Here is a 26815-nt window from a genome sequence, read left to right as displayed (position 1 = left end):
CTCCTGACCGTGAGTGTCTTATCTCCTGTGTGCTGGGTAGACCTGGTTCTGTCAGCTGTTCCTGTGGTACAGGATTTGCAAACCTCTCACTGCTCTGTTGGCTTCTGCTGGACCGACTCCAGGGCATGGCTTGGAGCTGTGCTTGGAAGTTCCACTGTTCATCTGAATGGAGGTCCTGGCTGGATACATTTGGAAAATCTCTAGTCTTTCTTGAGGGAAAACAATGTCTACTCTTATCCACATGTAGGAAATATATTAACTTAGTTTCTTTGGTAAGAAGTAATGTAGTTGTCTATAATAAATACATATTACTTTTATAATCAGAAAAAGTACAATTTTAATAAAAGTTAAGCTTCTCTTTACAATATATTGGGTAGAGTTTGGATGTAATGAGTGGAACAAAAAACCATGTTCCCAGTCTCCCTTCCTTCCAACCATCCACCCAACCCACTCACCAATCTTTGTGTGCTTGTGGGGTCAGGAACTGTAGCTCTGGGGACAGTGGTGAACAAGGGAGTGATTCTTCCATGAAGACAGGCACTAAGCAAGTGGTGGAGTTATTCTGGCAGTGGGAAAGATGAAGTAGAACCATGTTTGATTCTCCATGATGACACTTGTCAACTGTATGGTCCTCAGCAGGTTTTTGAGTCTGCTCTTGCCTTTGAATTTCCGAAATGGGAATGATCTTTGGAGTAGCTGTCTTATAGATTGTTATAAGACTTACTTAAAGTATTTGAACACGAAGGTAAGATTTCTATAAAGATCATACTATTGAGGCGCCTGGGTGGCTCAGTGGGTTAAGCATATGCCTTTGTCGGCTCAGGCCATGATCTCAGGGTCCTAGGATGGAGCAGCTCCACATCAGGCTCCCTGCTTAGTGAGGAGTCTGCTTCTCTGTCTCCCTCTGCCCCTCTCTCTGTTCATGCTCTCTCTCAAATAAATAAAATCTTAAAAAAATGATTATACTGTTATTGTTGTGCATTGTTATTAATGAATAATATCTTGGAAGTGGAGTTGACTCATCTGCCATGCTAACGTCCCCTTTTCACATATTTCTTCCCCCATGCACTTCTTTCACCATCTTACTATGAAATTTTTCAAACATACAGAAAAATAGAAGGAATGTTATATTGAGCATCCACATAACACCTCCTGGTTTCTGTCATGTGCATTGCACTGGGTCGCAGATCTATGCATTCTTCGTTCACCATCCAGTGTTAATGAACTTGTATTTGCAAAGAAAGATGCACAATGGCTATGGTGATGTCATACCATTCTGGGCACAGTGCTACACTACTAACTCATTTGATGTTTGTGATGATGCTAGGAGACGAGTGCTATAATTTTACATTTTACAGAAGAGGAAACTGAGGCATACAGGTGGAATGTTCCACTTAGTATCACACAGCTGGTGAGGGGCAGAGTCAGACAGCTGGTAATCTACTCTGGTTAGGGTAGGTTTATACATTTTTTTTTAAAAACTGTAGAACTAATAAAAAAGAGAATTGAGGTACTACTTATGAGTCGGTAAAGTAATCTGGATTTGGTTTAAGCTGCTACTTTGTGGCAGCAACTGCAAAGAGCCGGGCTTACTGTAGGTCTCCTTAGAAGGATTAGTGTTGTAATATAAACAGCTCACTGGAATAGTTAGAAGTGAAGGGTTTCAGGGAAGAAAAGTTATATTACATTTCTAATTTTACCTCAAAGAAATCTTTGCACGTAAATAGTTGCTTTTTTGGGGGTATCTGTGACAAGAGAAGTGATTCTAGCAAATGAACACTACCTATTGGGAAGTGTCTTATTGTTTGCAGATTTATTTCCTTTTGCCTTAGCCCAGGAAAGTAGTTTGGGGGAAAGGTATCATTGTTTACTTTAACCATAAAGTAGATTCTGATTAATGGTAGTTCTTAAGATGACTTATGGTAAAGTGTGTCTAGTTACATTTCCAAGGCATCTTATCATTAAAAAAGTACATTGTTCCCTCAACATTTTTTCATTTTTCAACATTTTTGTCTAAATTTGCCAGCACATTATAAGAAGTGCAAATTAAAACCTCAACAAGAGGCCATGAGCTTAGCCCCGTGGCTCCCATCAGTGGGAATGTATAGTGGTTCTGTGTATTGCAGCCCGCAAGTTCTTGCCTTAAGAATGTACCTTGTTGGGGATCCCTGGGTGGCGCAGCGGTTTGGCGCCTGCCTTTGGCCCAGGGCACGATCCTGGAGACCTGGGATCGAATCCCACGTCGGGCTCCCTGCATGGAGCCTGCTTCTCCCTCTGCCTATGTCTCTGCCTCTCTCTCTCTCTCTGTGTATTACTATCATAAATAAATAAAAATAAAAAAAAATAATTTGCTTTAAAAAAAAAAAAAAAAAGAATGTACCTTGTTGGGCAGGTGGGGTGGGAAACTCACCAGGGAGAGCGTCCCAGATGCAGAAACGGGGCTGCCATGACACCATTAGTTAATGGGTTTGAGTGACAGTAAAACATGTTTATACATGAAGAACAGAGGCATCCTCTGTGATAAATATTTAACACCACTGAAAATTTAGAAACTTCTCACTCTAGGCTCATTGACTTTTTTGAGCAGGGAAAAGCTTTTAAAATAATAATTTAAAAATAAAGAATCCAAGTTAAAATAAACTATTTCTACTTGCCCCTTCTTGGGGCCATTCCTTGATCAATATCTCTGAGAAGGAGACTTAAGAATGCCTCTTCCTGTGAGAAAATGAGATAATATGGGGGAGTTTGCAGTTCTGTTTTCATATTTTTCCTGTTACAGACTTTAAAAATACATCATTTAAAAATGTGTTTTTTTATTATACATGAGTAATTTATTTTGAGAACCTTTATTATGATCATTCATGTATTATTTTGGAATCTGTGGTCTGCTGGACCATTGCTGGTCACCCATATCAGCATTACTCTGAGGTTGCTGTTCTAGATGATAATTTTGTATAGAGGACGGAGGTCCTGTTGAGGTAAGGCACATGCCAGTGGAGAGATAGTGTCCAGCTGGGTGATGAAGCCCATTGCTCATGCTATTGTGTGTTGACCGGACACACAGGTCAGGCTGTCCTGACCTTGGGGATCCTCGTGACTCCCACATGCCACAAATTCTAAATATTCTGTGCCTTATCCTCCTCTCAGAGTCTTTCCTGTGGTATGTTTGGCGATTTCGTGACTAATGGCGATTTTGTGACTAAGGGTAACACTGAAGCTCTTCTTTATTTGAGATTTATCCTATGCACACGCTGAAGAGTGTGCATAGGCTGAGCAGATTTATATTGACAACACTGCCTGGAGGGCTTGCCCCATTTCTTTCCAGGAAAAAATAAAATCTTTCTGCCTTTTTTTTTTTTGATTGTGTATTTTATAAAAGCCACAACAGTATAAACATCTTAATAGTCATAGGATTATAACATTGTTTTCAAAAGTCCTTACTTGGTCATGGAATTATGGAACTGAAAGAAAGAGGTCTTGGATGACCAGTCATGTGTCCTTGCTTTCTAAAGCACTGAGAGTAAAACCATCTCTGGAAAATAGGGAAATATTTTTATCTCTAGGTAGTTTCACTAATTGATAGTAACTCATTCAGTTTTTTGTTTCAACAGGAAGTTAAAGGAACTTATTCTTTTTTTTTTTTTTTTTTAAGATTTGTTATTTATCTATTCATGAGAGACACAGAGAGGCAGAGACACCGGCGGATGGAGAAGTAGGCTCCCTGCGGGAATGTGGTGCTCAATCTCAGGACCGCAGGATCACACCCTGATCCAAAGGCAGATACATGCTCAACCACTGAGCCACCCAGGTGCCCCTAAGGGCACTAAGGTTTCTAAGTAAGTAAGGAACTTACTCTTAAACCTGAAAGCATAGCCTAATAGAGTCACAGGGTCCCTTCAAAGTGGTCTCATTGATTCCCTGCAGAGAGGAGGAGATGAGCCCAGAGAAGCCAAGTGGTTTGCCCAACATTGAACAGCCAGCAAATGGTAGAGCTCAAATTGGGACTCACACCTTCTAACTGCCAGTCTAGTGGTTGGTTCCACTGCATGGAGCCATTTGGTTTAAGCTCTCTGGTCTCTAGCAGTTAACAGTTTGTCATGTAGATAGCCAGCTGATGAGAGAGGGTTCACCTAGGGGGCCATCTTTCAGCAAACAGTTTGGAGAAGTGGTACAGCAGGATGAAGATGATTAAGGCCTAGTCTTGCCCTTGCAGAGCAAACAGTCCAGAAAAGGGTTTGCAGGTATGTTGTACAGTTTTAAAGTTCTTTCTAGCTCAGTGATTCTAGCTTCTTTAAAAAAAAAAAAAAAAAAAAGTTGTTTTCACATCTCCCGAAAAGCAAGTGCCTCATGGTTAAACCATCATGAAAGGTGAGGTTGTGTGTGGTGTCTAAAAGGGGAATGCAGGAAGGTGGACAGTCACCACCCCAGTCTCTTATTAAGAGGGCATCAGTGTACGGGTGGTCAGAAGAGGAATCTGGATGGTCTGGGCACATGTCAGCAGATAGAACTTGGGACATAGGTGGTCAACAGGAAGGGGGACTTTCTGAGCATGGGCTGGGGCAAATGGGGAGTTTAAAGACACGGAGGCTAAGTGATGAAAGTTGCAGCTGTCACTGCCAACCAAAGAGTGGTTTTCATGTGCACTTTTGCCACTGATTGTCAGAGAGGCACTGGCCATCGCAGTGCCCCGTGGCCATCCTTTTTTGGCGGGCTGTGGTTTTCCATCAAGAGAACAGCAGGGTGATATTCTCTTGTCTGCTCAGAGAAGTGTTGCGTGTCTGAGTGAGGGGTGGCTCCTTGTCTTTTTTTTTTTTCCCCTTTTTTTCTTCCTTGGGCATTATCTCTTTTTAACAAAAGGTCTAACCTCACTGCTGTGGTTTCCCTGGAGGACCCATGGAGCCTGAAATTGTAAGTCTAGGCTCTTGCTTTAAACATATACACGATTTGAGATGAATTCAGGATCACCGTGCTGGAGATGGGGGCCGCGCGGCACTTCCTGCGCAGGCAGCAGCTGACCAAGACGCAGGAGGAGCGCGCCCAGCTCCTGCAGCCCACACTGGAGATCAACCCCAGACACATACTGATCAAGACGCTCAGTGAGCTGCAGGACAGCGAGCCTGAACTGGCCCAGCTACTGGCTGATCAGATCTACGTGAAAGCAGGGCTGGTCGATGACCCCCGCCCCATGGTGGGCCGTCTCAACCACCTGCTTGCCAAGGCCCTGGAGCGCCACTGAGGAGCAGCCACTGAGGGGCAGCGGCCCGAAGGCCCCAGGTCTCCCTGTGGAGGTGACTGGAGAGGCAGCCTGAGATGAGCCAGAGCGAGAAAGGAGGACTCGATGCCACCAGTGACAACTCCCCCTTTGAGCTTTATTTACTTAAATTAAAGGCATTTGTCAATCTCAAAAAAAAAAAAAAAAAAAAAGCTATTTCTTTAATCGAAATAGCTGTGTGTGTGGCTACTGTCATTTAGTGAAAATTTGGATGATTTAAGAATATCGAGGGTAAAGAATATATTTTTTAAGCAGTCAGAGAAGAGGGCATGTCTTCACATAATGAATTACTGCAAAAGCGGAATCACTGGAGGAAGAATTATTTACAAATTAATGAATGAAAGAGTTATGATATATTTTTTTAAAGATTGATGCAGGACTTGATCTCAGGACCCTGAGATCATGACTTGAGCCAAAGGCAAATGCCTAACCACCCAGGTGCCCCAGGGTATTTTTCTAAAATAAGTGGGACTTTGTGTGCCTCCAGTGGTGAGACCTAATGATATGGACCTATTTCTCTCCAGTTGGGATAATTCATTGGTTTGTGCTCAAAATTCACAGCCACCATGGATGCTTCTCTGAGGACCTGTGGCGGGGGGGACGTCTTCACCTACCAATAGTGAAATTGGCATGTCGGTTAAAGTATTGTCTCTCCTCCCCCAAAGATCTCCTCACCATAGGGGCCTTAATTTGAGTTAATCCTTTCCTTATTGTGACATGCTTAGGATGATAGACTAGTGCATCTTTTAATTACCAATCAGCCTGTTAACTTAGTGGAAAGAGGCTTGTTTTTTTTTTTTTTTTAAAGATTTTATTTATTTATTCATGAGAGACACACACACACAGAGAGAGAGAGAGGCCGAGACACAGGCAGAGGGAGAAGCAGGCCCCATGCAGGGAGCCCTATGTGGGACTTGATCCGGGGTCTCCAGGATCACGCCCTGGGCTGAAGGCGGCGCTAAACCGCTGAGCCACCCGGGCTGCCCAAGAGGCTTGTTTTTGAAAGCCTGATGTTCACAATAGTCCCGATGTTCACAATAATCCCCTGCGGAGGACACAGGTTTGCTGTAGTATGGTGGTGAGAGGGAAGATTTACATTAGGCCTCCATTCTGCTGGACACCGCACCAAGTGAAGTGTGACATGGACAAGCCCTTGCAGGTGAATATGAATCGTTGCCCGTGAGATGATTTTGAGGAGTGAATAAGGTGACGGATGGGGCGAGCCCCACCACTTGGTTTGAGGTAGTGATGAGAAGCGTTGGCTGCAAGACCTTGTTGGATGCTCACTGCAGGGCACATGGGTTTAGCAATGATGGAGGTGGCTCCAGAACCTGGCTCCATCTGGGTCTTTGGGGCAAGGGGACTGAGACCTCTCGGAGTCTTGGTTGCCTCATCTATAACCTGAAGATTCTAGTACCTTCCTCACCGGGTTATGTGTGGTAAGGGAAGTGCCTTGCCAATCCTAGCTTATAGGAGGCTTCAAAAATATATCTCCGTGCCCTCTTGCCCTCCTGCCCCCCTGACAGGTGGCTCATCAGAGGAGAAGCAGTGTGAACGGGAGAGTTGATGGAAGGAGTACCTTTTGAGCAGTCCAGAATGTGAGGCCAGCCCATGTGGCTACAGAAAGGCCCATGACCCCTGGCTAAGCATTTGCTCTAAGCACGTCTGCTTATGAAGGGCTCTGACTTTCTAGCCTTGGCTCTACTGGAAAGTGGCTGTCAGCCAGCTCTTGCACTAGGGAGGACCCTCCCTCGACAGCCAGAGTCCTTCTGACCAGGGAGGCTGGGAGGAGCCCTGAAAGGCCTTCTGGGGTGACGGATATGTGTTGACTGGATGTGAGTCAGGTTTCTGGAAATGATTGTAAATTGGCAAGTTTTCTGATCATGTCAGAGTTGCTGAAACCAGATATCAAACTGGCCCTTGAACATTCGGGAACTGTCACATACTGGCTTCTAATGAATAGAAAAATGGACATTCTGTTAACTTACTAAATTTGAAAGTAACAGTCATGAATCTTCGTGAAGGGATGGTTTGGATGGAACCTGTTCTGCATAGATCCTTGGTGTAATTGTAAGAGAACTCGAAAACCAAATTAGGTCCGGAGCACATTGTATTTCTGATTTCAGTTGATTCATTGGCAAGGTAAGGGAGTTAGAAATTTATTTGGTTCTGCCTGTCCAAAAGCCACTATAACTGTTTGAATTATGGCTGTTATTGTTACAGTCATCAGCCAGCTAATGTTTTTTGAATTGTTGTCGTTGGCTAGGCTCTCTGCCAAAACGCTTTCACACACATCCTCTCACTTCATCTCAGTGTTCATGAGAAGCAGATACTGCTCTGTGTCTGTGTCTGTTCACAAGCGAGGATGGGAGGTGTGGGGAACCAGATAATTTGTCCTATGCAGCAGAACTGGCGCAGGCATGCCAGTCTTGAGAAGCACTGCACCACTGGCCTGCGATTATGTCTGCAAGAATCATCGGGCTGGCAGTATTCATGTGGTTCATCCCTGCAGCTTCCATTTCCATTTTTTTTTTAAGATTTTATTTATTCATTCATGAGAGACACACAGAAAGAGAGAAAGGCAGAGACACAGGCTGAGGGAGAAGCAGGCTCCATGCAGGGAGCCCAACGCAGGACTTGATCCGGGTCTCCAGGATCACACCCTGGGCTGAAAACAGTGCTAAACTGCTCAGCCAACCGGGATGCCCTCCATTTCCAATCTTATGCTCTCTTCTTCTCTGTCTTTACCTTAAAAATCTTCATGCAAATCATGCAAATTTTGTACGATCTGTGATGAACTCCCCTAACATTTTCAGGGAAAAGAAACAAAGGCCGCAAAGGTGAAGTCCACCCTAGTCCCTGTGCATGTTCTTGGTGCTAGACCAAGACGCAGCTTCCGGGAGGCTTTCTCTTTCTACCTGTCTGTAGAATTAGAATCCGTTTTGCTGCTGGGAAGGTTTCACAGGAAATCAAAAAGACATTTTGAGTGTAATGATGGAGTTTTGACTCATCTCCCTTTATTCTAAAATGCACCAGTTATGGCCCTGCCCCTGGCTGTGCTTAATGATATTGGCTACAAGTTTTTTCATGATTAAAACTAGGAGTTTTTGCCCTTATATCTTGAAAGTCCTTCTAAAACTTACAATTAGGAGATTTTTAAAAACATCACTTATGAAGGAAATGTGGTTTTCTCTAACAGCGGCTATCATAAGGACAAGCCAAGTGATACAGTGCAGCCAGCAGCTTTCTTCGGGCAGGTGACCTGTAGCAGAACAGAATGGCTTTGCTCTGCACCTTCATCAGACAGTGTGGTAAAAGGCCCTGCCTGAGTATAGCACACTGAGTTATTGCTCAGGGCGGGGAATGTTTGAATGTCTCTGCTCACTAAGAGGGAACCTCAGTTCAGACTTGCTCAGACTGCGTTTTAAAAGACCAGGCTACCTGAGCCATCCTTAAGAGACCCTTCTAAAATCCCAAGAAGCAAGATTTATGTTACAGCTCTAATTTTCTAGATTCCCCAAATATTGAATAGTACTTTTGGCCCCAAACATAATATATTTGGTATATTTATACTTATTTCACAGGAACTAACTAACCCATATTCAAAACGATTTTAAATTATTTTAATGGTTTAAATTAGTGTTATCTTGCTTTTATGTTATGTCTCAGCTCTAATTTAGTAATGTTCAGAGACACCATCACCAATTTTAATATCCTTCCTGGGGGGGAGATTACATTATATTAAATTATACACATACAGCTTATATGTATAATTGTGTTTTATGTTATGAAATATGTCATGATATGTTATAGAATATTCCATATATATACATATACACACATACATATATAAAATTGATGATCCTCTAATCCTAGAATTTCCTAAAAACACACTGTAGTTAAAAGGTCAAGAGAGGGATGCCTGGGTGGCTCAGCAGTTGAGCGTCTGGTTTGGCTCAGGGCGTGATCCCCGAGTCCCGGGATCTGAGTCCCGGGATCCGATTTCCACATTGGGCTTCCTGCTGGGAGCCCGCTTCTCCCTCTGCCTATGTCTCTGCCCCTCTGTATGTCTCTCATGAGTGGATAAATAAAATCTTAAAAAAAAAAAAAGGTTAGGAGACATGATACTATATGTCAGTGGTAGGTAGTAGGAACTCAGGCTTGCTGGTTTGAAAAATGAATACAGTTGTGTTTTCTTGCAAGTTATCAGAGTGTTCCTGGGACTTAGTTTCCTTATCCTAAAAATGAAGGAATTTAACTGACAACTTCAGTAAAAGGTCAGCTCTACACTGATTGAATTGCCCTATTAATCTCTCAGGCCATGCAATTTAGTGATATAACTAAGGTTAGCCTGAGTGATTCAAAAGCAAGATTAATGAAAGCTCATTCTCCAGCTGTTGGGTGAGGAGATTAGTCAAGAATGTTGCCCTGTTGTTTGAGTCTGCTTTGCTGGCATGTAAGGAAACCCCATCATGCTGAGGCTGCCTCACCAAATCCAGCCCCAGGCAAACTGCTCTGAACTTGCCGGTTGTGGGGCCAGCCTCTTGGCCATCCTTAGGGGCGTTGTTGGGGTGCGTAGAAGGTCTGAGACACGAGACCACAAGGACAGGTATTGCCACCAACTCTGTTCATCCAGACAGCATATTCCAGACCCAGCCCTGCCAGCTCACTAGAATTTGGGAACTAAAGATATGCACATAATGGTGTTTTTTTTTTTTTTTTTTTTTTAACTTCCAACAGATTTCTCTCTTTATGTTTTCCTGATTCCTGTTGCTCTTTCTTGACCAACCTATAGATTTACACTGTAAAATTTAGGACCACCATTAATCTGTCTCTGCTGTGGTTTCCTTAGCTGAAAGATGGGGTACTGACACCAGCCCTGTCACTCGCTGTGATCTTGGGAGGAAAAATGAGAGAACCAATACTGTAAACTGCTTTGAACTCAGAGCAGGAGTGTAGTTCAGTTATCATAAAAAATGTCCTAGCTTGCTTGCTTGCTTGCTTTCTTTCTTTCTTTCTTTCTTTCTTTCTTTCTTTCTTTCTCGGTGACATTTAAAATGTTAGCATTGAATATGTTTCAGGGAGGGAGATCTCGTTTTGGATGTCATTGATAGAGTGATGGCCTAAAAGATATTAGAATTGCAAACAAAAACTAAGAAAATGTGTTTGAAAACTGTTAAGACCAAGCCATCCACTGTTTGTTTTCAAAGAATGTGTGCAGAATGAAGAGAAGCAGATGGTAACTTAGAGCATAATAAAACATAAGATCTTACAAATCTATGTTGTGTATCCTTTTAGTTACGAAAGAAAAAGTGTAACATATAGTTTATGAATGTGAAGTGATTTTTTTTCCTTTAGAGCTGTAGAATTCAATATGGTAGCCACTAGCCACATGTAGGTATTTTGTTTAAAATTAAGTAGAATTCAATAAAATTTCAGCAACTCAGCCACATTAGTCACATTTTAAGTGCTTAGTGGATGCTGTGTTGAAGAGAACAGATGAAGAACAGTCCTAGGAGGTTCTATGAGATCGTGCTGCTGTAGAGATGCTGTGAGGAAAGGCAGAAGAATAACACCATCCTCCTTCTTCCCAAAGTTCCTTTTTAGAATTCAGATAGAATCTCTGGCTTTATGTTATTCCATCTTAACTGTACATTTGAAGTTTTTTTTTTAATTTTTATTTTGTTTATGATAGTCACACAGAGAGAGAGAGAGAGAGGCAGAGACACAGGCAGAGGGAGAAGCAGGCTCCATGCACCGGGAGCCCGACGTGGGATTCGATCCCGGGTCTCCAGGATCGCGCCCTGGGCCAAAGGCAGGCGCCAAACCACTGCGCCACCCAGGGATCCCAATCATGTTCCATCTTGAATTGTTATGTAATTATGGGTATAAATCAAATTCTTACCTTTAGCAAAACAGTCTCTTTTATTCCAAATGCACTCTCTACACAAATCTAATTGGGCTCTACTGTCAAAGGCTCTCCAGACTCTGGCCACTTCTCACCACTCTGACCATTGTGGTTCCAACCACGATCATTCACCAGTCATTGCAGTCACCTCCTGATTGGGTTTCCTGCTTCACTCTTACCTACTTCCCATTCTCTTCTCAACATGGCGATCAGGGGGTTTGCTTTAAATATCAGGTCATGGGCAGCCCCAGTGGCCCAGCGGTATAGCACCGCCTTCAGCCCAGGGTGTGATCCTGGAGACCTGAGATCGAGTCCCACATTGGGCTCCCTGCATGGAGCCTGCTTCTCCCTCTGCCTGTGTCTCTGCCTCTCTCTGTGTCTCTCATGAATAAATAAATAAAATCTAAAAAAAAAAAAAAAAAAAAAATCAGGTCACGTCAGTCTTGTGCTCACAGTCCTCTGGTAGTTTACCCTTTTATTTGGAGTAAGAGTGAATGTGTGGGTGATGGCTTGTAAGGCCTCTCAGGTCTCACAGCCCACTCCCTGTCACTTGCTACCCTCTGGCCTCACCCATGCATGCTCTCTGTGAGCCAAGTGGGCTCTTCTTTATCCTTCTGTTACCACAGGCATATTCTTGCCCTCAGGGTCTTTTGCATTTGCTCTGCCCTCTGCCTGGACCATGCTTGCTTGCCCAGAGATAGCTGTAGGGCTCATTCCTTCCTTTCATAACGAGGTCTCACCAAACCATTTAAAAATGCCACTTCCCACTCCTGCCTCCCCGCCGTGCCCATGCAGCTGTCCATGTTCACTTTCCTAAATATAACTTTTTCCACAGTACTTCTCATCATCTGGCATACCATCCATGTGTTTTACTTATTTATCATTTATGATCTGTCTCCTCTCAGTGGAGTATAACCTGCTTGAAGGCAGAGCTTTATGTCTTTTTCATCTGAGTGTCTAGCACAAGGTAGGCACTCAATAATTATTTAATGAATGAATGAAAAAAGAATTACTCAGATATTTAAAGTATGCTAAATGCTACACATACACAAAGAAGGCAGAAGGAGGATCTTGTGGGTCTGGGAGCTGAGCTGACACAGACTTGTGTTTATTCTAAGGTAGCAGGGCCATGGGTGAGGACCCAAGCATAGTGTGCTGCTTTTAGAGGGGAGGGTTGGGAGGGAGCGACACTGGGAAGTGGTTGATGCCAGACTGGGTACCCTGCCTGTTTCTGGCATAGCGGGATAGGGGAGAACATGGGAGTGGCTGGGAACCATCCAGGTTGGGGGCATTGACAGTTTGCTGCTACCCCCCACCCCAAGCAGGGGCCCTTTAGGTGCTTGTGGAAGCGAGTAGTGATGCAGCAGCAGGTGTTTGTGTCTGAGGATATTTGCTTCTTGCTTCCTGCCATTGTACCAAAGCTGATTTTGGCTGAAAAAACATTGGCCCCAAGGTTTCACTTTACCTTGAAACTTCAAGCCATTTGGCAAAATGCTCTGGTGGAGTTCTTTAGTTAGATGAATGATGTTTCTCTGTTTCCTAAGCAAAACACTTCTCCCTGTAGCAAATCTCATTTTATCTGAAATTTCAAGAAAGAAAAACAAGCTCTTTTTTTTTTTTTTTTTTTTTTAAGTGGTTTCCTCTCTTTGGCACATCCTCTGATTATGCCCTGGTTTTAAAGGATAGGTTAGCTTCTGTTTAAATTTTCTGTTAATTGTCACTAAAATAACATATGTTTTTTTCTGTATTTTGTCCAAAATCTGTCTCATCAGGACCCTGACCCACCCTTCCTAAGTTGTTCAGTTTTGTGGATTTAACTCTGTTGCCCCGTTGGCACAATCAAGGGCAAAATCAAGATATAGAAAGCCAAAGGGTATCTTAAATTATTTATTAAAGCAGATTTTGCTTATCCTGCACCCATTGCTAGAGGTGACATTCCCAGCTTATGGGAGCTACTGAATGCTGGAGCTGGAACCTGCCTTTCTGTAGTGAATTAGTGAGTGAAGAAGTTCTTTGAACACAGTAGGCAAAAGGTAGGGATGTCAGCACTTGGCACTTCTAACCCTTTCCTCTGCTAGGTAATCTTGTTCCGTTTCTCTTCATTTTGACAGGTAAGTTGGGAATTAGCTAGTAGATGTGTTTGAAGTGGGTGGAGGGGAGCTGCAGACAACAGATTCTCAGGTACTTTCCTTCTAGGATATGCCTGTTAAATAGGAAGGATGTGTCACTTATGTGATAGGAAGCAGGAATACATGGGCAGACCTGAATTTTTTCTAATCCTTTTCACAGACTGTAGCAGCCTTTTACCTCCTAAAATCCTGAATTTTCACATCTGGAAAGGAAGGTGGGGAAGAGCTTTCCTTGTTGCCTTCACTTCTTCAACAGTCACTTGAGCCCCTGCTTTGTGCCCCACATGGGGAAATGTAGCTTTGAATAGGATAGATATGACCCTGCTTGCAGGCACCCTACAGTCTGGTGGGGCTGGCAGATGTGAAATGTATGATTCCATTGATAATTAAAACTGTAATGGGTGTCACTAAGGAAGTGTGCAAATGCTGTGAGAGTGTGTGATGGAGAGATCTGCTATAGTCTGAACTGTCTTGGGTTGGGATCCAAAGGATGAGTAGGTGTGAACAAGGTGAAGGTAAAGAAAGGAGGGGTAGTGGGGGGAGCATTTGGAGCAGGTGGGAGGCAGGACCCTCCCCTTGGGAGCACCAACTGGAGGCCAGTGTGGCTAGATGAGGAGGAGAGGGATGAAGTGACACTCAGAGCCACTGAAGTGTGTGGCTGAGAAGGGATATGGTGACATGTGGGTTCCAGACCCTGCAGGACCCACCTAAGTAGTTGCCGAGGTAGCATAGGAACCAGATGAGGTGGCCTGACAGAGTTGTCACAGTGGAGATGGAGGTGAGTGAGTGGATTTAAGGGATGTTTGGATGGTATTGAGCTGGGTGAAGGATGAGGTAGGGAGTGAAGGTGATGATGCCTGGATTTCTGCCTTGAGAAACTGCGTGGCTGCCCATGGGCATCCCTGACCTCAGACCATTGGAGGAAGAGCAGATTCTGGGAGAAAGACCACAAGTTGAGTCAGGGACATGCTGGGCTTTAGGGTTGGAGAGATATCCCAGCATCCTAGTGGGATTTGATGGTCCCAGCGAGGAGAGGTCTGCACTGGGCTGGATCTGGGGTGGAGTGGGGTCGTGGGAGAGGTTGGAATGGACTAGCAGGGAGTGGGGAAGGGACACGGAATGGGAGCAACCAGAGAGGTGAGTGGAAAGCCTGTGAAAGAGAGAACCACAGGCACCAGGGCTGCACCTGCACTTGTGCAGCTCAGCGCCAGGCTGAGGAGCGATCTGGTGAGGAAATGCTGAAACTTGCACCCAGGGTTTAGTCAGGCATATGGGATCAGGACCTCTGCAGGACCAGCGGGGGCTGAAGCCCATTTTGAAAAGTACGGGAGAAAAGCTGGGGTGGGAAGATAAAAACAAAATACCCTTTTTTGAGAAGCTGGGCTCAGAGGAAAGGGGGGATCACTGCGCCAGAAGGGGTGTGTACGATCCAGGGTCTCCTCTAGACCTTGAGCCCGTGGGAAAGGTAGTTTCCTCAGTTGCTTAAGGTTCCAGGGCACATGGGCGGGATGTAATCCAGAGCCCAGGTAAAGGGATGGGCATTTACCTTTGGCATGTCTGGGGGAGAGGAGGAGGGAGGGTGGAGGCAGCAGCAGGTGCAGGCAGGCCCAAAGGTCTGGGGTGGGATAGTCAGTGATTCCCTTCCGATTCCGTCTGTTTTCTCCATGAAATAGGAGGCAAAGCTGCCTTCCCAGTTGAAGGAAGTGGAGTCGGCTTGCAGGGTTAGATCAGTTCTCCAGCTGTGCTTGGCAGCCACCTCAGCAGGCATGGAATAGGCAGCCGGCAGGGGGGTGGTCATCCAGAGTTGAGGTTTTCCTCTGTGGGCATAATGAGAGGACAAGGAAGGTATTAACAGTAGAGGAATGGTTTCAGCGAGGTCTCAGTGGGATGAGGGGGTGCAGGGGAGGCAGGATGGAGGATGGTCGGTGGCCTGGCCGTGCAGGGGTTAGGAAGAAGGTGGTGGACTAGCCGAGTTAGGGGACAAGATACCTGGGGTTGGCTGTCATGTGCATGGAAATCACCTGGGAATCTTACTAAAATGCAGAATCAGATGCAGCCCGGTCTGGGATGGGGCCTCAGATTCTGCATTTTAATAGCCCTTTTGGCCCACCGATTTTACTTTGGGGAGAAATTAGAAGGTAATCATTCGAGTGAGATGCCTGAATTAGAAATTCTAGAGGTGGTGCAGTTTTTAAGCAATAGGTAATACGGCCTGAGAATGAGGCCTGGGAATGACGGAGCAGCCACCTGAGGCACTCAGGATGCAGGATGATGATGCTAGTGCATCATCTGCAACACTGCTCCCAGTTCCTGTTGCTTAACCCTCCCCCAAAATTGCGATGAGGTACCGAGTTACAGTCCCTCATCTTACAGGTGAGAGGTGGGACACAGAGAGTCCTTCCCCCTGTCACCCACGGGAGCAGTGGAGGTAGGACTCCAGAGCCCAGGGCCTTTCTGAGAATGGATGTGTGACTGACCCCTGGTGACACTAATTTACCAGGGGAGGTAGGCACACAGATTTTTGAGCCAGGTGTTAGCATCATCTGTGAATGCAGTTAAGAGGGTTTAAGAGAAAGCTAGCGTTTCACAAGTTATTCCGTGTAATCCTCACAACTGCCCTGCTGGGGCTATGCTCTACCCATTTTACAGGTAAGAAAAGTAAGACTCAGAGGGATTATGTCCTTGATAAGTGGGGGAGTTTTCATGTGAATTGGCTTTGGTTTGAGTCCAAAGTCCAAAGTCCTCCTCTATATCAGGTTTCACTACATCACTGCACAGAAATGCTAATTGACTTCTTAGTCTCTGGGAGGAGGCTACAGTTACCATGGAAATAATCTCCCCTGCCCTGACTCAGGCTACATTCTGGAGTTGGAGGTGCTGTGAACAAAGCTGAGCCCAGGGGATGGAGCTTCTGAGTTGGGCTCCATCTCTAACTAGCAAGTGTGCACACATCTCTTAGGTCTCAATTTTTTATCCTTATGGATCACTTCCAGAGCTATACTCTGTAAGTTTTAGAACATTTATAATGGCTCCTTTTACAGTAATGTCTCTATTACATGCTTAGCATTTCCATAGGTTATTCTTAATTTTTACACAAGGATTAGTGTGGTTTCTAATTGAGGGGTGAGGGTGCTGCAGCCTGGAGACTTCAGGTCACCTGCCTGCTGCCTCTCAGCTCATGAGGTGGCAAAGCTGGGGTTTCTTCTGGGGTTGGTCTGACTGCCAAACCCATGTTCTTGCCTCCCTACTGGTCTGCCTCAACCTCTTCTGTAGCCTTGTGGTGGATCGTGTTTATAGGTGTTGTAAGCCAGTGTGATCACGCTCTCAAAACCTCGACTCTGAGGAGAGCCCTGTATTTATATATTGGTTTTGAGAGGGATCTCTCCTATGCATGCTACACACACACACACACACACACACACACACCATGTGCACGCTGATACCTCTAGAACAAACGTTTCATGAAACAGTGTGTGTGGCACCTACTTGCAAGGCACCTGATTTTCTTTTCTCTTCCAGTTCAGTTTAGTCCATTTTATTAAGATACTTGTTCAACTCTACTGATGATTGAACCACTCGCCAATGGGCTGCAGTCCTCAATTTGAGAATTCTCTGCAGGGGTGCCCGGGGAATTCAGTCCAGTTAACCATTGGACTCTTGATTTCAGCTCAGGTCATGATCTCTGGGTAATGAGATCGGGCCCTGTGATGGGCCCTGTGCTGGGTGTGAAGCCTGCTTAAGAGCCTCTCTCTGCCTCTCCTTCTGCCCCATCCCTCTACTTGTGTGTGTGCTCTCTAAAATAAAAATAAAAATTATGTGCGTACCTGGATTTCATGGTACCACTATCACTCCCAGTCCTCTTTTTTTTCTCTCCTAATTTTGTATCTCTGAATTTCATGAAGAGTATCTGATTATTTATGTAGCAGCGTTAAATCCAAGTCAGTGCCCTCTACCCTGTGCCACCAGACTTTTGCAAAGTGGAAAAATATTTCATAAATTTGTTCCATGAGGAGGAAAGAAAATTATACTTTTAAAACTTGATGACAGTGCTAATATAACAAAAGAAAAAGAAGGAAGTGACTTCTGTGTCTCCTTGGCTTGAAAGATTAGTTCATAAGGCTGGGAAACATGGGCTGATAAAGTGAAATGGTGCAGGTTGGGAGGGGACTACACCATAGGATTCTGGTAAAAGACAGTGAAACTAACTTCTTGTTCCAACTCTGCCGTATAGCCAGCTGTTATCTGTCATTATTATGATAAACTTGTCCAAGGACACCTCTTTATTGGACTCCTTTCTGTGCCATGTCTTGTTCTGAGAACCTCACATAGAGTGTCTGGGTAGGTGATATTGTTTCTAGGCTTTTACAGATGAGGAGACCAGGGCACAGAGAGGCTAAGTAACCTGCCCAAGGTCGCACAGCTGGTAGTAAGTGGTCTAGTGGAGTTCACACTCCGGCTCTCTGCATCTGGAGCCAGTGCTCTTTGTCACTACGCTATAATGGTCATTTGTCTTTTCTTTCAAGTGGTTCTCTGTGGTCTGTGTTGGACGCCATGCCTGGGACAGGCAGTACTCACTGCTGAAGTTTGAATCTTGAGAGGAGTCACACATGGATGAAAAGTGACTGGAGTCCATCCATCCGATAGGAGCAGCCCGATGGGCCTCTCAATTCCTTTTTGCTTCTCGAATCTGGAGAGTAGATGGGGTTTCTGCCCTTCTTGAGCTCAGGATGGTTCTTGCTTTGTGTGTGTGTGTGTGTCTGTGTGTGTGTGTGTGTGTGTTTTGTATTGTTTTGTTTGGAATATGAGAACAAGCCCCCCCCCCTCCTTTTTAAATTGTGTTTAAAATTCTCCTGCTTGAAACAAAGCATCTAATGGATGCTGACCAATCATTCAACCCTTCCTGGTCTGTTTCCTCATCTGTAAAATAAATGAATTGGATACACTTTTCCCCAGGTTCCCCCTAAGCTCTGTGATTTTTTTTAAAGATTTTATTTATTTATTCATGACAGACACAGAGAGAGAGAGAGAGAGGGGGGTGGGGGGAGAGAGACAGAGATACAGGCAGAGGGAGAAGCAGGCCCCATGCAGGGAGCCTGATGTGGGACTTGATCCTTGATCTCCAGGATCACGCCCTGGGCTAAATGCAGGCACTAAACCGCTGAGCCACCTGGGGATCCCAGCTCTGTGATTTTTAGGTAGAATTGGGTTCTAGTAACTCTCCCATTCAAGAAGAGACTGACTCGTCTTGTGTTGGGGAAGCAGAAGTTTTGTTAATTAATTGGGTTAATCTGACCCTTCCCTCCATGTTGTATGTTTTTTGTCCTCGTTGCATGTCTGTGACTCTCCTGTTGGTGAATTCATTTAGCACATAAACAGGACAGGGATGACTAATCCCATCCCAAGTGGGCAAGCCTGGAAGGTCCCAGTTCACAGCCCACCCAGGGCTGAGAGCTCCGGACAGAAATTGTCCACACCTGAGGGCCTGACTGGAGCCCAACTGTACCTTGAGGGGCTGGAGCTGGGTACCAGACTCATCTTATTCGGAGCTTAGGGGTGGCCCCTTTCCAGGAATCATTCTGCCTTGCAGAATGTGTCATTATAATAGAATCCGTGTGGCATGATCCAGAGTTTTGTGTCAGCTGGTGCTTTGAAGAGAAGATCTGATATGGAGTGATTAAGGAGATTTGCTGTTTTGAAGTAGCTACATGTTCATCTGTGGAGAAACGTTAAGTATGTTTGTCTTTTTTCACGCTTTGATAATGCCCTACAACTTGCAGTAATGGGGCTGCAGAGGGAACGCAGTGATTGTGTCTGACAAGGTGTGTGTAAACACTCCGTTTCTGCACAGTGGCGTAAATAACCAGGTGAAAAAAAGAAATGGATTTGCACAGGTGTTAGAGAATGAAAACAGAACTCCCCTGGCTTTGTTGCTCTCCTGTCAAGGGAGCATCTGTCATGCCAGGGAGTAGGGCCCCAAGACGGAATTAATTCCTCTCAGCAGATATTTACTGGGGACTTGCCATTCATTCCCAGCTGTCCACACAAACCAAAGAGGAGCAGGATCCCAGAATGTGGGGAACCCCACAGTGGACCCCCAGTGTAGGAAGGTGACATGGATCTCTTCCAATGCCCTTATTCTGGTTTCGGGTACGTTTAGGTCCACAAAGATGGTGATTTGTTCCATAAGGTCACTCAGCTAGGTTGAGACAAACCCCAGGGTAAATCTGGGTAACTCTTCTTCTTTTTTTTTTTTTTTTCTCTTCTTAATTCAATGTTGTTATGGGCATATATGGTTTTATTATAATATTGAGATATACAAATAATAACACCCTTGTAGCTCTTTCACCTGCCAGCACTCTTCTACATGTACATGTACAATGTACAATGAACTGTTTAATCCTGCCAGCTCCATGGGCGTAGGTACAATTATTGTTCCCATTTTACAGAAGAAACTGGACCACAGAGAATTCAATTCACAGAGAAGGTTAAGTTATCTTCCCAAGTCACACAGGTGGCAGATTGAATTGACATGCGGACAACCTGACTCCAGAGTTTTTCCTTCTAAACCACTAGACTAGGAGTTGGCCAACTTTTTCTTTATGAGACCAGATAGTCAGTATTTGAGGCTTCATATGCTCTAAAAACTTCCGTTGCTTCAACTCTGCCTTTGTGGTGTGGAAGCAGCCAAAGACAAGACGTTACATATATGGTGTGGCCATATCCCAATAAAACTTTATTTATGAAAACAGGTCGGGCACCGGATTTGGCCCATAGGCTGTAATTTTTCAGATACTGTGCTAGACCAGACTGCCTTGTTAGGGCACATCTATTAATGACAGAGGGAGACAGATACTCGGGGATATGGTGATCCAGTTTTATAAGGGACTGGGGGGCCAGAAATTGCATGAAAATGATGTATCGTTTGCATTCCTTTTGGGTGAAGTGTCCTCCTGCTTTAGTTAGAGAGGGTGATGGTCATCATGGCTGTGTACAGTGGGATGTTAGGAGGCTTAAGGTCAGGAGACATTGATTCTCTTTCAACTTTCTGGGCGATCTTGCACAACAAGGCTCTGGGCATCTGTCGCTCATAACTCCATGGCAGTGATAATGACCTTCGCCACCTACCCTGCTTTCTCCTGGGAGCATGTGTCTTGGATTAAAGAGGTCTTGTCCATGATTTCCTTGTATCTGTGAGTCTGGAAGAGGGTATGCATTAAATGGCATGCATCATTGAGTTTGCTTGCAAATTAGAGAGCACTTTGGGTGTATAAGACCCTTTTTTGAATGTTTGCCATCTGTAGAGCCCAATTTTAAAGGAAAGGCTACTTGGTAATCTGCATGAGAGAATGTGGATTTAGGTGGCATAAATTTATGGATTACCTTTGCGATGATAGGCTTTAGGCAATGGAGTTATTAAAGAGGGTGAAACAGGTATTTATTTCAGTTTTTAATAAGTGCAGTGAGAGGGCTCCATAGCCAGCCTCATTATATATCATTTCCATAAGAAAATTTAGGCTTCTCTGCTAAGCTGTGAGTCTTAGCGGTAGGGAGGATTTTTATAAATGTTTCCAAGTGAAATTTTGAAGTAAAAAGTTGAGTAGAGAAGCCTCAGAGGGAGCAAGGCTGCTGCCTGAATTTCAATGAAAGGGAGAGGAAATTCATTACAGGGGTTGAAAATGTGGTTTGCATGCTAAGACCTTTGTGGAAGAATGGGTCTCCCCAGGAGGTGGGAGGGAAGTTATAGCTTGCCCTGGGTGACTAAATTTGCTTGATTAAGCACAGATATTTCTTCTGTTGCCCTCCGCCCTCCCCAATTTTTTTTTTTAACTTTGCAAGCAAATATATTGAACAGAAAATTTCAGCCTAGAGATTGTCCCAGAATCTTGGTGGCTTTTGTTGCTTGTTTTGTTTTGTTGTCCCAAACTATTATTTAAAAATCCAGTAACCGTAGCTGGATTACTTCTCTTAATTTGAGAATCTAAATTTAAGATGCTACCACCTCAGTTATAATGCTAGAAGAGCTGGTTTTTGGCAAAGACCTCCTGGGTGCTGGGCTAGGGCTTTATCTACATTTGTATCTTACTTATAACGGCATTAGTCCTGCAGAGGAATATTCTTCTTGGTTTACAGATAGATGAGCAAACTGAGGCATCGGGAAGTTCACTAACTGTCAGCATTAAACAGCTAAGAGAGTGGCAGAACCAGAATTTCAATCTGCCACAAAACCCATGCAAGGAGGCTGAGCAAGAGTCCTGGATTTCCGGGACACAGGATTCTCAGTGCTAGGGCTAAAAATATCCTGGGCAAATGGGAGGATTTGGTGACCCTGCAAGCAAGATGCTTGTTACCCCCAGCCTCAAAGTGGCACTTATTAGCAGGATATATCGCAGAAGTTTTCCTGTGTCATTGCCACCCACCTGCTAGATGCCATATGTATGCACTTTAAGACCTCCCAAGATCACAGATCCCAGGGCAGTCTTGGAGCAGAACAGGAAAGCTAGGAGACTAAGTGCTTTGGAATTACCAGCATGAGCATAGCCCCATTTATTGGCCTAGTTTGCATTAATGGAGCAAGAGGCACAGTTCTTGGAACTGTAACCTTTCACTCTTGCTTCAGAATATCCCTTCACTGTAGATCTCACAAGCGGGCATCATCTTGGAAAAGGCTGGTCAGCTTTGGAAGATTTCACCCACTCCACCCCATCCCCTCCCAAACTATCTAAGACCAGTCCTCATGCCTCTGGGGACAGTAGATGAGCACCAGACATGTGCACCACCAGCCTGCACAAAGCTTCTTCCTCCAAAGCCTGGGCTCCCTCATGGATGTGGCTCTTTTCAAACAGATTCTTTTGGCCGTTGTCCAAATTCCAGAAGGACGCTTTGTACAACTTCTGGAGGACACTGTGTACTTAAAAAATATTTTTAAAGAAAGGGAGTTGGCACGCAGGACCACAGATTGCAAACTTTGTCGTTGCCTGAGTGAAAGCAGAAGTGATCCTTAGCATAGCCACATGTCTACATGGAGTCAAGAGATAGATTGCTCTTTATTCAAAAGGTGAATCCATATGAACATTCTGGGCTTTTTATCCTCCCCTTTAAAAAATGTACTGACCCAGTTAATACCCCATTAGTGGCACCCCATGTGGTGACTGATCAGGAGAGGGCTGGTCCGTCATCTGAAGCTGTGGCTGCCTGTGGAAGACTTGATTCCCCAGAGCACACTACATAGAAAGGGCCAGAAGGCCACCCTGTGCCTTGTACTGGTGCTTGCTGCTGCATGTCAGTTGTTTGGGTGCTTGTTTGAGATTCTTTTCTAAGACTTATTAATTAGATTCACACAGGGGACCTTGTAATCACTTAATTACCCATGTGCTCATTGTTTAACCATGTCAAAGGCGCCTTGTCATTTTTATTTCGTGTTTTGTTCAAGTTTCTCTGTGACTGTGTTACAGATGAAATATTCGTCCAGAATTCAGTATTTCCTCTGGGGTTGGTGTCTACTGCTTCGTGATAGGCATAAATACGATACAGGCTCTCAAGTGATTTGCCTAGGGCAAGCTCGGGGAAGTGAGGGCAGAGTGGATGTCGGAGAGTGTGTCAGAGGACAGATGGGAGTGGGAAGTTGGGAGCATGGCCGGGGCAGTGGCAGCCCCAGCGGGGCAGGAGTGGAAGAGGGGGAGCAGGTGGGGAGAGACACACACAGAGTGAGGGATTCACAGATAGAATCAGGCAGGCAGATAGAAGACAGAGACAGAGACAGAACCAGTAGGGACTCGTTCTTTTCCTTATGTTACTCAAACATCCCTCATCCTGTCGATGATACTTACACCTGTTTATTTCTTTCTGGCTTTAAAGTCCTGTGACTCTTCTGTGATATGTGTGCGTGGGCTATTAAGGAAGTGGGTTCTGGAGATTTGAGAGGCAATATAAGGCATTAGAAGCAGTCCCTGGACCCAGAACACCCCAGGTTCAAATCTCAGGTCTGCCACCTGCTTGCTGGTCACCTGGGCAAATTACATCCTCTCTGTGTGCCTTAGTAACTTCTTTTTATTATTTATTTATTAAAAAAAAACATGTAATTTATTTATTCATGAGAGACACACAGAGAGAGGCAGAGACAAAGGCAGAGGGAGAAGGAGGGAGAAGCAAGCTCTCTGCAGGGAGGGCCCTGGGATCCCGACCTGAGCCAAAGGCAGATGCTCAACCACTGAGCTGCCCAGGTGCCCTTTGTCTTGAGATTTTACAAGGGATTTGTTCAGCGTGGACCTTCGTATAGTGACTCTTAAGTTAAACTAGTTCCTTACGGCTGACAAGCTGTCCCAGGTCACTTACTGTTCTTTCGTGCCAGGAACCAAGCCCCATGGCCTCTTGATGCTTCAGTGTCACACAGTCCTGTAGGTGACACCAAAGCCTACTGGTCCTGTACTTGTACTGGTGATACTTGGTACTGATGCAGCTTTTCTGTCCTGCAGGTGCTCACTTCATGCCGAGCCTTCCTTGTAACAGCACGGATCCCTACCAAGGTAAGTGCTCATTTCCTGCAACACACACACACTCTCCTCAGTGATGGAGACTTCTCCATTTAGGCTGTTTCCAGGGTGCTCTTAGTGCACAGTATTTTCCTTCCTTCTCCTCAGAAAGCCCCTCAGCATTGTGATGATGAATAGTTTTTACTCTATCCTTTCTCCTCTTCTTGTGTAAAAGGATCCCACAAGAAGGGGTGAAGTGTTTTGTGCTCTTATCCCTGAGGCTTGTGATTCCAGTCATTTCTCTCTCTCACCCGGGGCATGGTTTACACATTCCTCAGGTCTAACTCTTACTTCTTTCGGTCCGGTAGCAGCAGATTTTTCTAAGGCTTTGACATGTGGGAAATAATCTTCATCACTCTGAAGGGTTCATTCCCGGTAGCGGAGCACCTCAGCCACTCTGTGTGTACCCTGGGGTTGCCTGTGAAAAATACTATGACACCACTTTGTTCTTTAAATGAGCTATTTAATTTTGCCAAGATACCGATCCACTGTTTGCTAGTCCAGGGCTGACAGTGGCTGCTGCCTTTTTTTCTTTCTGATTATACAAATGCTAAATTTTAGGAAGTTTCCACCAGGAATGACCACTGGTCCCTGCCCCCTTTTGGAAATGTAAAGTGAGTCACCCTCCTTCCCGCCTCCCTCCCTCCCTCCCTCCCTCCCTCCCTCCCTCTCTCTCTCTCTCCCTCTCTCCCTCCCCCTCTTCCTCCCTCCCTTCCTTGATTTTTTTAAAAAGATTTTATTTATTTATTTATTCATGAAAGAGAGAGAGAGAGAGAGAGAGAGAGAGAGGCAGAGACACAGGCAGAGGAAGAAGCAGGCTCCATGCAGGGAGCTTGATGTGGGACTTGATCCCAGGAACCCAGGATCATGCCCTGGGCCGAAGGCAGGTGCTAAACTGCTGAGCCACCCAGGGATACCCCTTCCTTGATTTTACTTATTCATGAGAGACACACAGAGAGAGGCAGACACACTGGCAGAGGGAGAAGCGGGCTCCCTGCAGGAATGTGGAGCTCGATCCCAGGACCCTGGGATCATACTCTGAGCCGAAGGCAGATGCTCAACCACTGAGCCACTCAGGTGTCCCCGGTTTCTCCATTTCTACTGTGTTATAAATGAAATCAGTTGTTATGTGAATGGTATTGGGCTGTTACCCATATATTAAGACACCTGAAGGCTATAAGGAAGTGAATGAACCATTATCCCATGGTGAAAAATTAATTGCAGAAGGAAATTTTATGAGCTTGAGAAATAGTCAAGTAGCCTATTGAGTAGAAGGCCCCTGAGTAACATGTTTACCTTAATTAAAAAAGTTCTGCCGCAGAAAGGTGTATTACTTCCTGGGAAGTCATCCGCCTCTCTTCTGCTGGCTGCTTCCATATCCCCCTCCCTTGCTCTGCCCTGAGTGAAGGTCTGGCTTTGTTCTGTGATGTACATTGTGCTCCACGTTGGCCTGGCTAGGGTAGCCAGGACATTGGTTCTGATTTCTGATATTGTCAGCATCACAAATTGAGCAAAGCAGTTTTTCTTTCAAAGTGATCTGTGTTCAGGTCTCCCCCTTAGCCAAGGCTGATTTTCATGTGCTACGGTACACCTTGGCTGAGAAGCAAAACCTATGTCAGTGACATTAATTTTCTGGGGATATAATTATATTCAGAACATTACTGTATAATAGGTACTGATTATGGCATAGATTTCTTCTCTTTTCTTTGGGGGTTGATTAAACATCTTTTGTCTTCCTGTTGTTAAATGTATCATATATGCAGTCACATGTACAAAATAGAAATGTATATCTCCATGATGAACCACAGAACAATCTCCACAGTCACACCCAGATGAGGAAATAGAACTTTGCTGTCACCCCAGAAGGCCCCAGCTCTGCTTTGGAAGTGGGAATGGGTAATTATCAGATTAGAGGTGGACCTGCAGAGCTGGGTTGAAGGATCGCTCCACATCAACCAGATGAGAGGGTCTTCTGCTGGTCAAAGTTTAGTGGTATGAAAGAGCACCATACTTTGGGGAACAGGGGTGTGTGGAGAGGCTGTGGGGGAGAGAAACAGGTCAGAAAGGTGGGTGACTGGGAGGGGGGAAAGACATTCCTGCAGGACACACAGTCACCTGTACATTTGCTTATTGCCTGGGGGAGGGGGACACACTGGGGGTGCGTAGAGGCGGGATGAGTGGGAGAGCAGTGGGGAGCTATTGATAGTCTGGGTTAATTCCTTCCTTATATCTAACCAGCCACTAATATCTCTGGATTTGCACAGCGAGTCACAGACACAGCTTGTCCTTGCTTCCAGATTGTCCATCCTACTGGCTCTACTTCGAGCTTCTGTCCATTCCTGGTTCTTTTGATGCCGCTGTAGCTTTGCAAATTCTTAATCTTCTGCCTAGATTTCCTTTTTGCCCCTTCTTTGCTTGATAAACTTGAAGTTCTTCCTCAGAGCCCTGCTAAACGACTCCGTGTTTGCCTGGCTCCCTGACACTGCTTCTCCCAGTGACAGCCCCAAGGTGCTGCAGAAGCATCTTAATTGACCTCCAACTAACCTCGCTCTGCCAAATTGATCAAGACTGTCCGTGCCATCCCTGATGGGGCCTACGGATGCCAGCTGCAATTTCATAGCTGCTGAACTGTGAGAGCCTGTACCTGTTCACACCTGCTCCCACCAGTTGAATGAGATGCCCACCAAGGCTCCATGGTTTGCTTCCAAACCTATTCTAGCAGTTATGCTTACAATAGTAAATTTATTTAATTAGGTATTTCCCATAGCAGTGAAATAGGCTGCAGAAGGAGAGAGTGTCTATGAAATACTGAATATTGATAAAGGTGAATTATTTGAAAAAAATTACTGTCTTGTTAAGGATGAGACAGTTATTAAGGACTAGGGTGAGAGGGAGCATAATAATTCAGCCAAATGATGCCCTCAAATTCCTTTGTAAGTGTCTTAAAGTTCTTCATTTTTATTTATTATTATTTTAA

At 44.9% G+C, this 26815-nt stretch overlaps 1 protein-coding gene across 5 annotated transcripts in view; it reads left to right on the top strand.

Annotated features, from left to right (window-relative positions):
• The window catches only part of CARMIL1 (capping protein regulator and myosin 1 linker 1), a 312575-nt gene that overhangs the window by 95893 nt on the left and 189867 nt on the right, over window positions 1-26815 (top strand). For all 5 annotated transcript variants that reach the window (XM_072813988.1, XM_072813987.1, XM_072813985.1 and 2 more), the window contains exon 3: window positions 23782-23832. In XM_072813988.1, coding sequence (XP_072670089.1) covers window positions 23782-23832 — 51 coding nt within the window. The remainder of the gene's footprint in view (window positions 1-23781; window positions 23833-26815) is intronic.

The sequence above is a fragment of the Canis lupus genome, chromosome 37 (assembly GCF_048164855.1).
Source record: "Canis lupus baileyi chromosome 37, mCanLup2.hap1, whole genome shotgun sequence".
Taxonomy (NCBI): Eukaryota; Metazoa; Chordata; class Mammalia; order Carnivora; family Canidae; genus Canis; species Canis lupus.
Note: the sequence above shows the minus strand (reverse complement) of the source record. Positions and strands in the feature narration are given on the sequence as shown.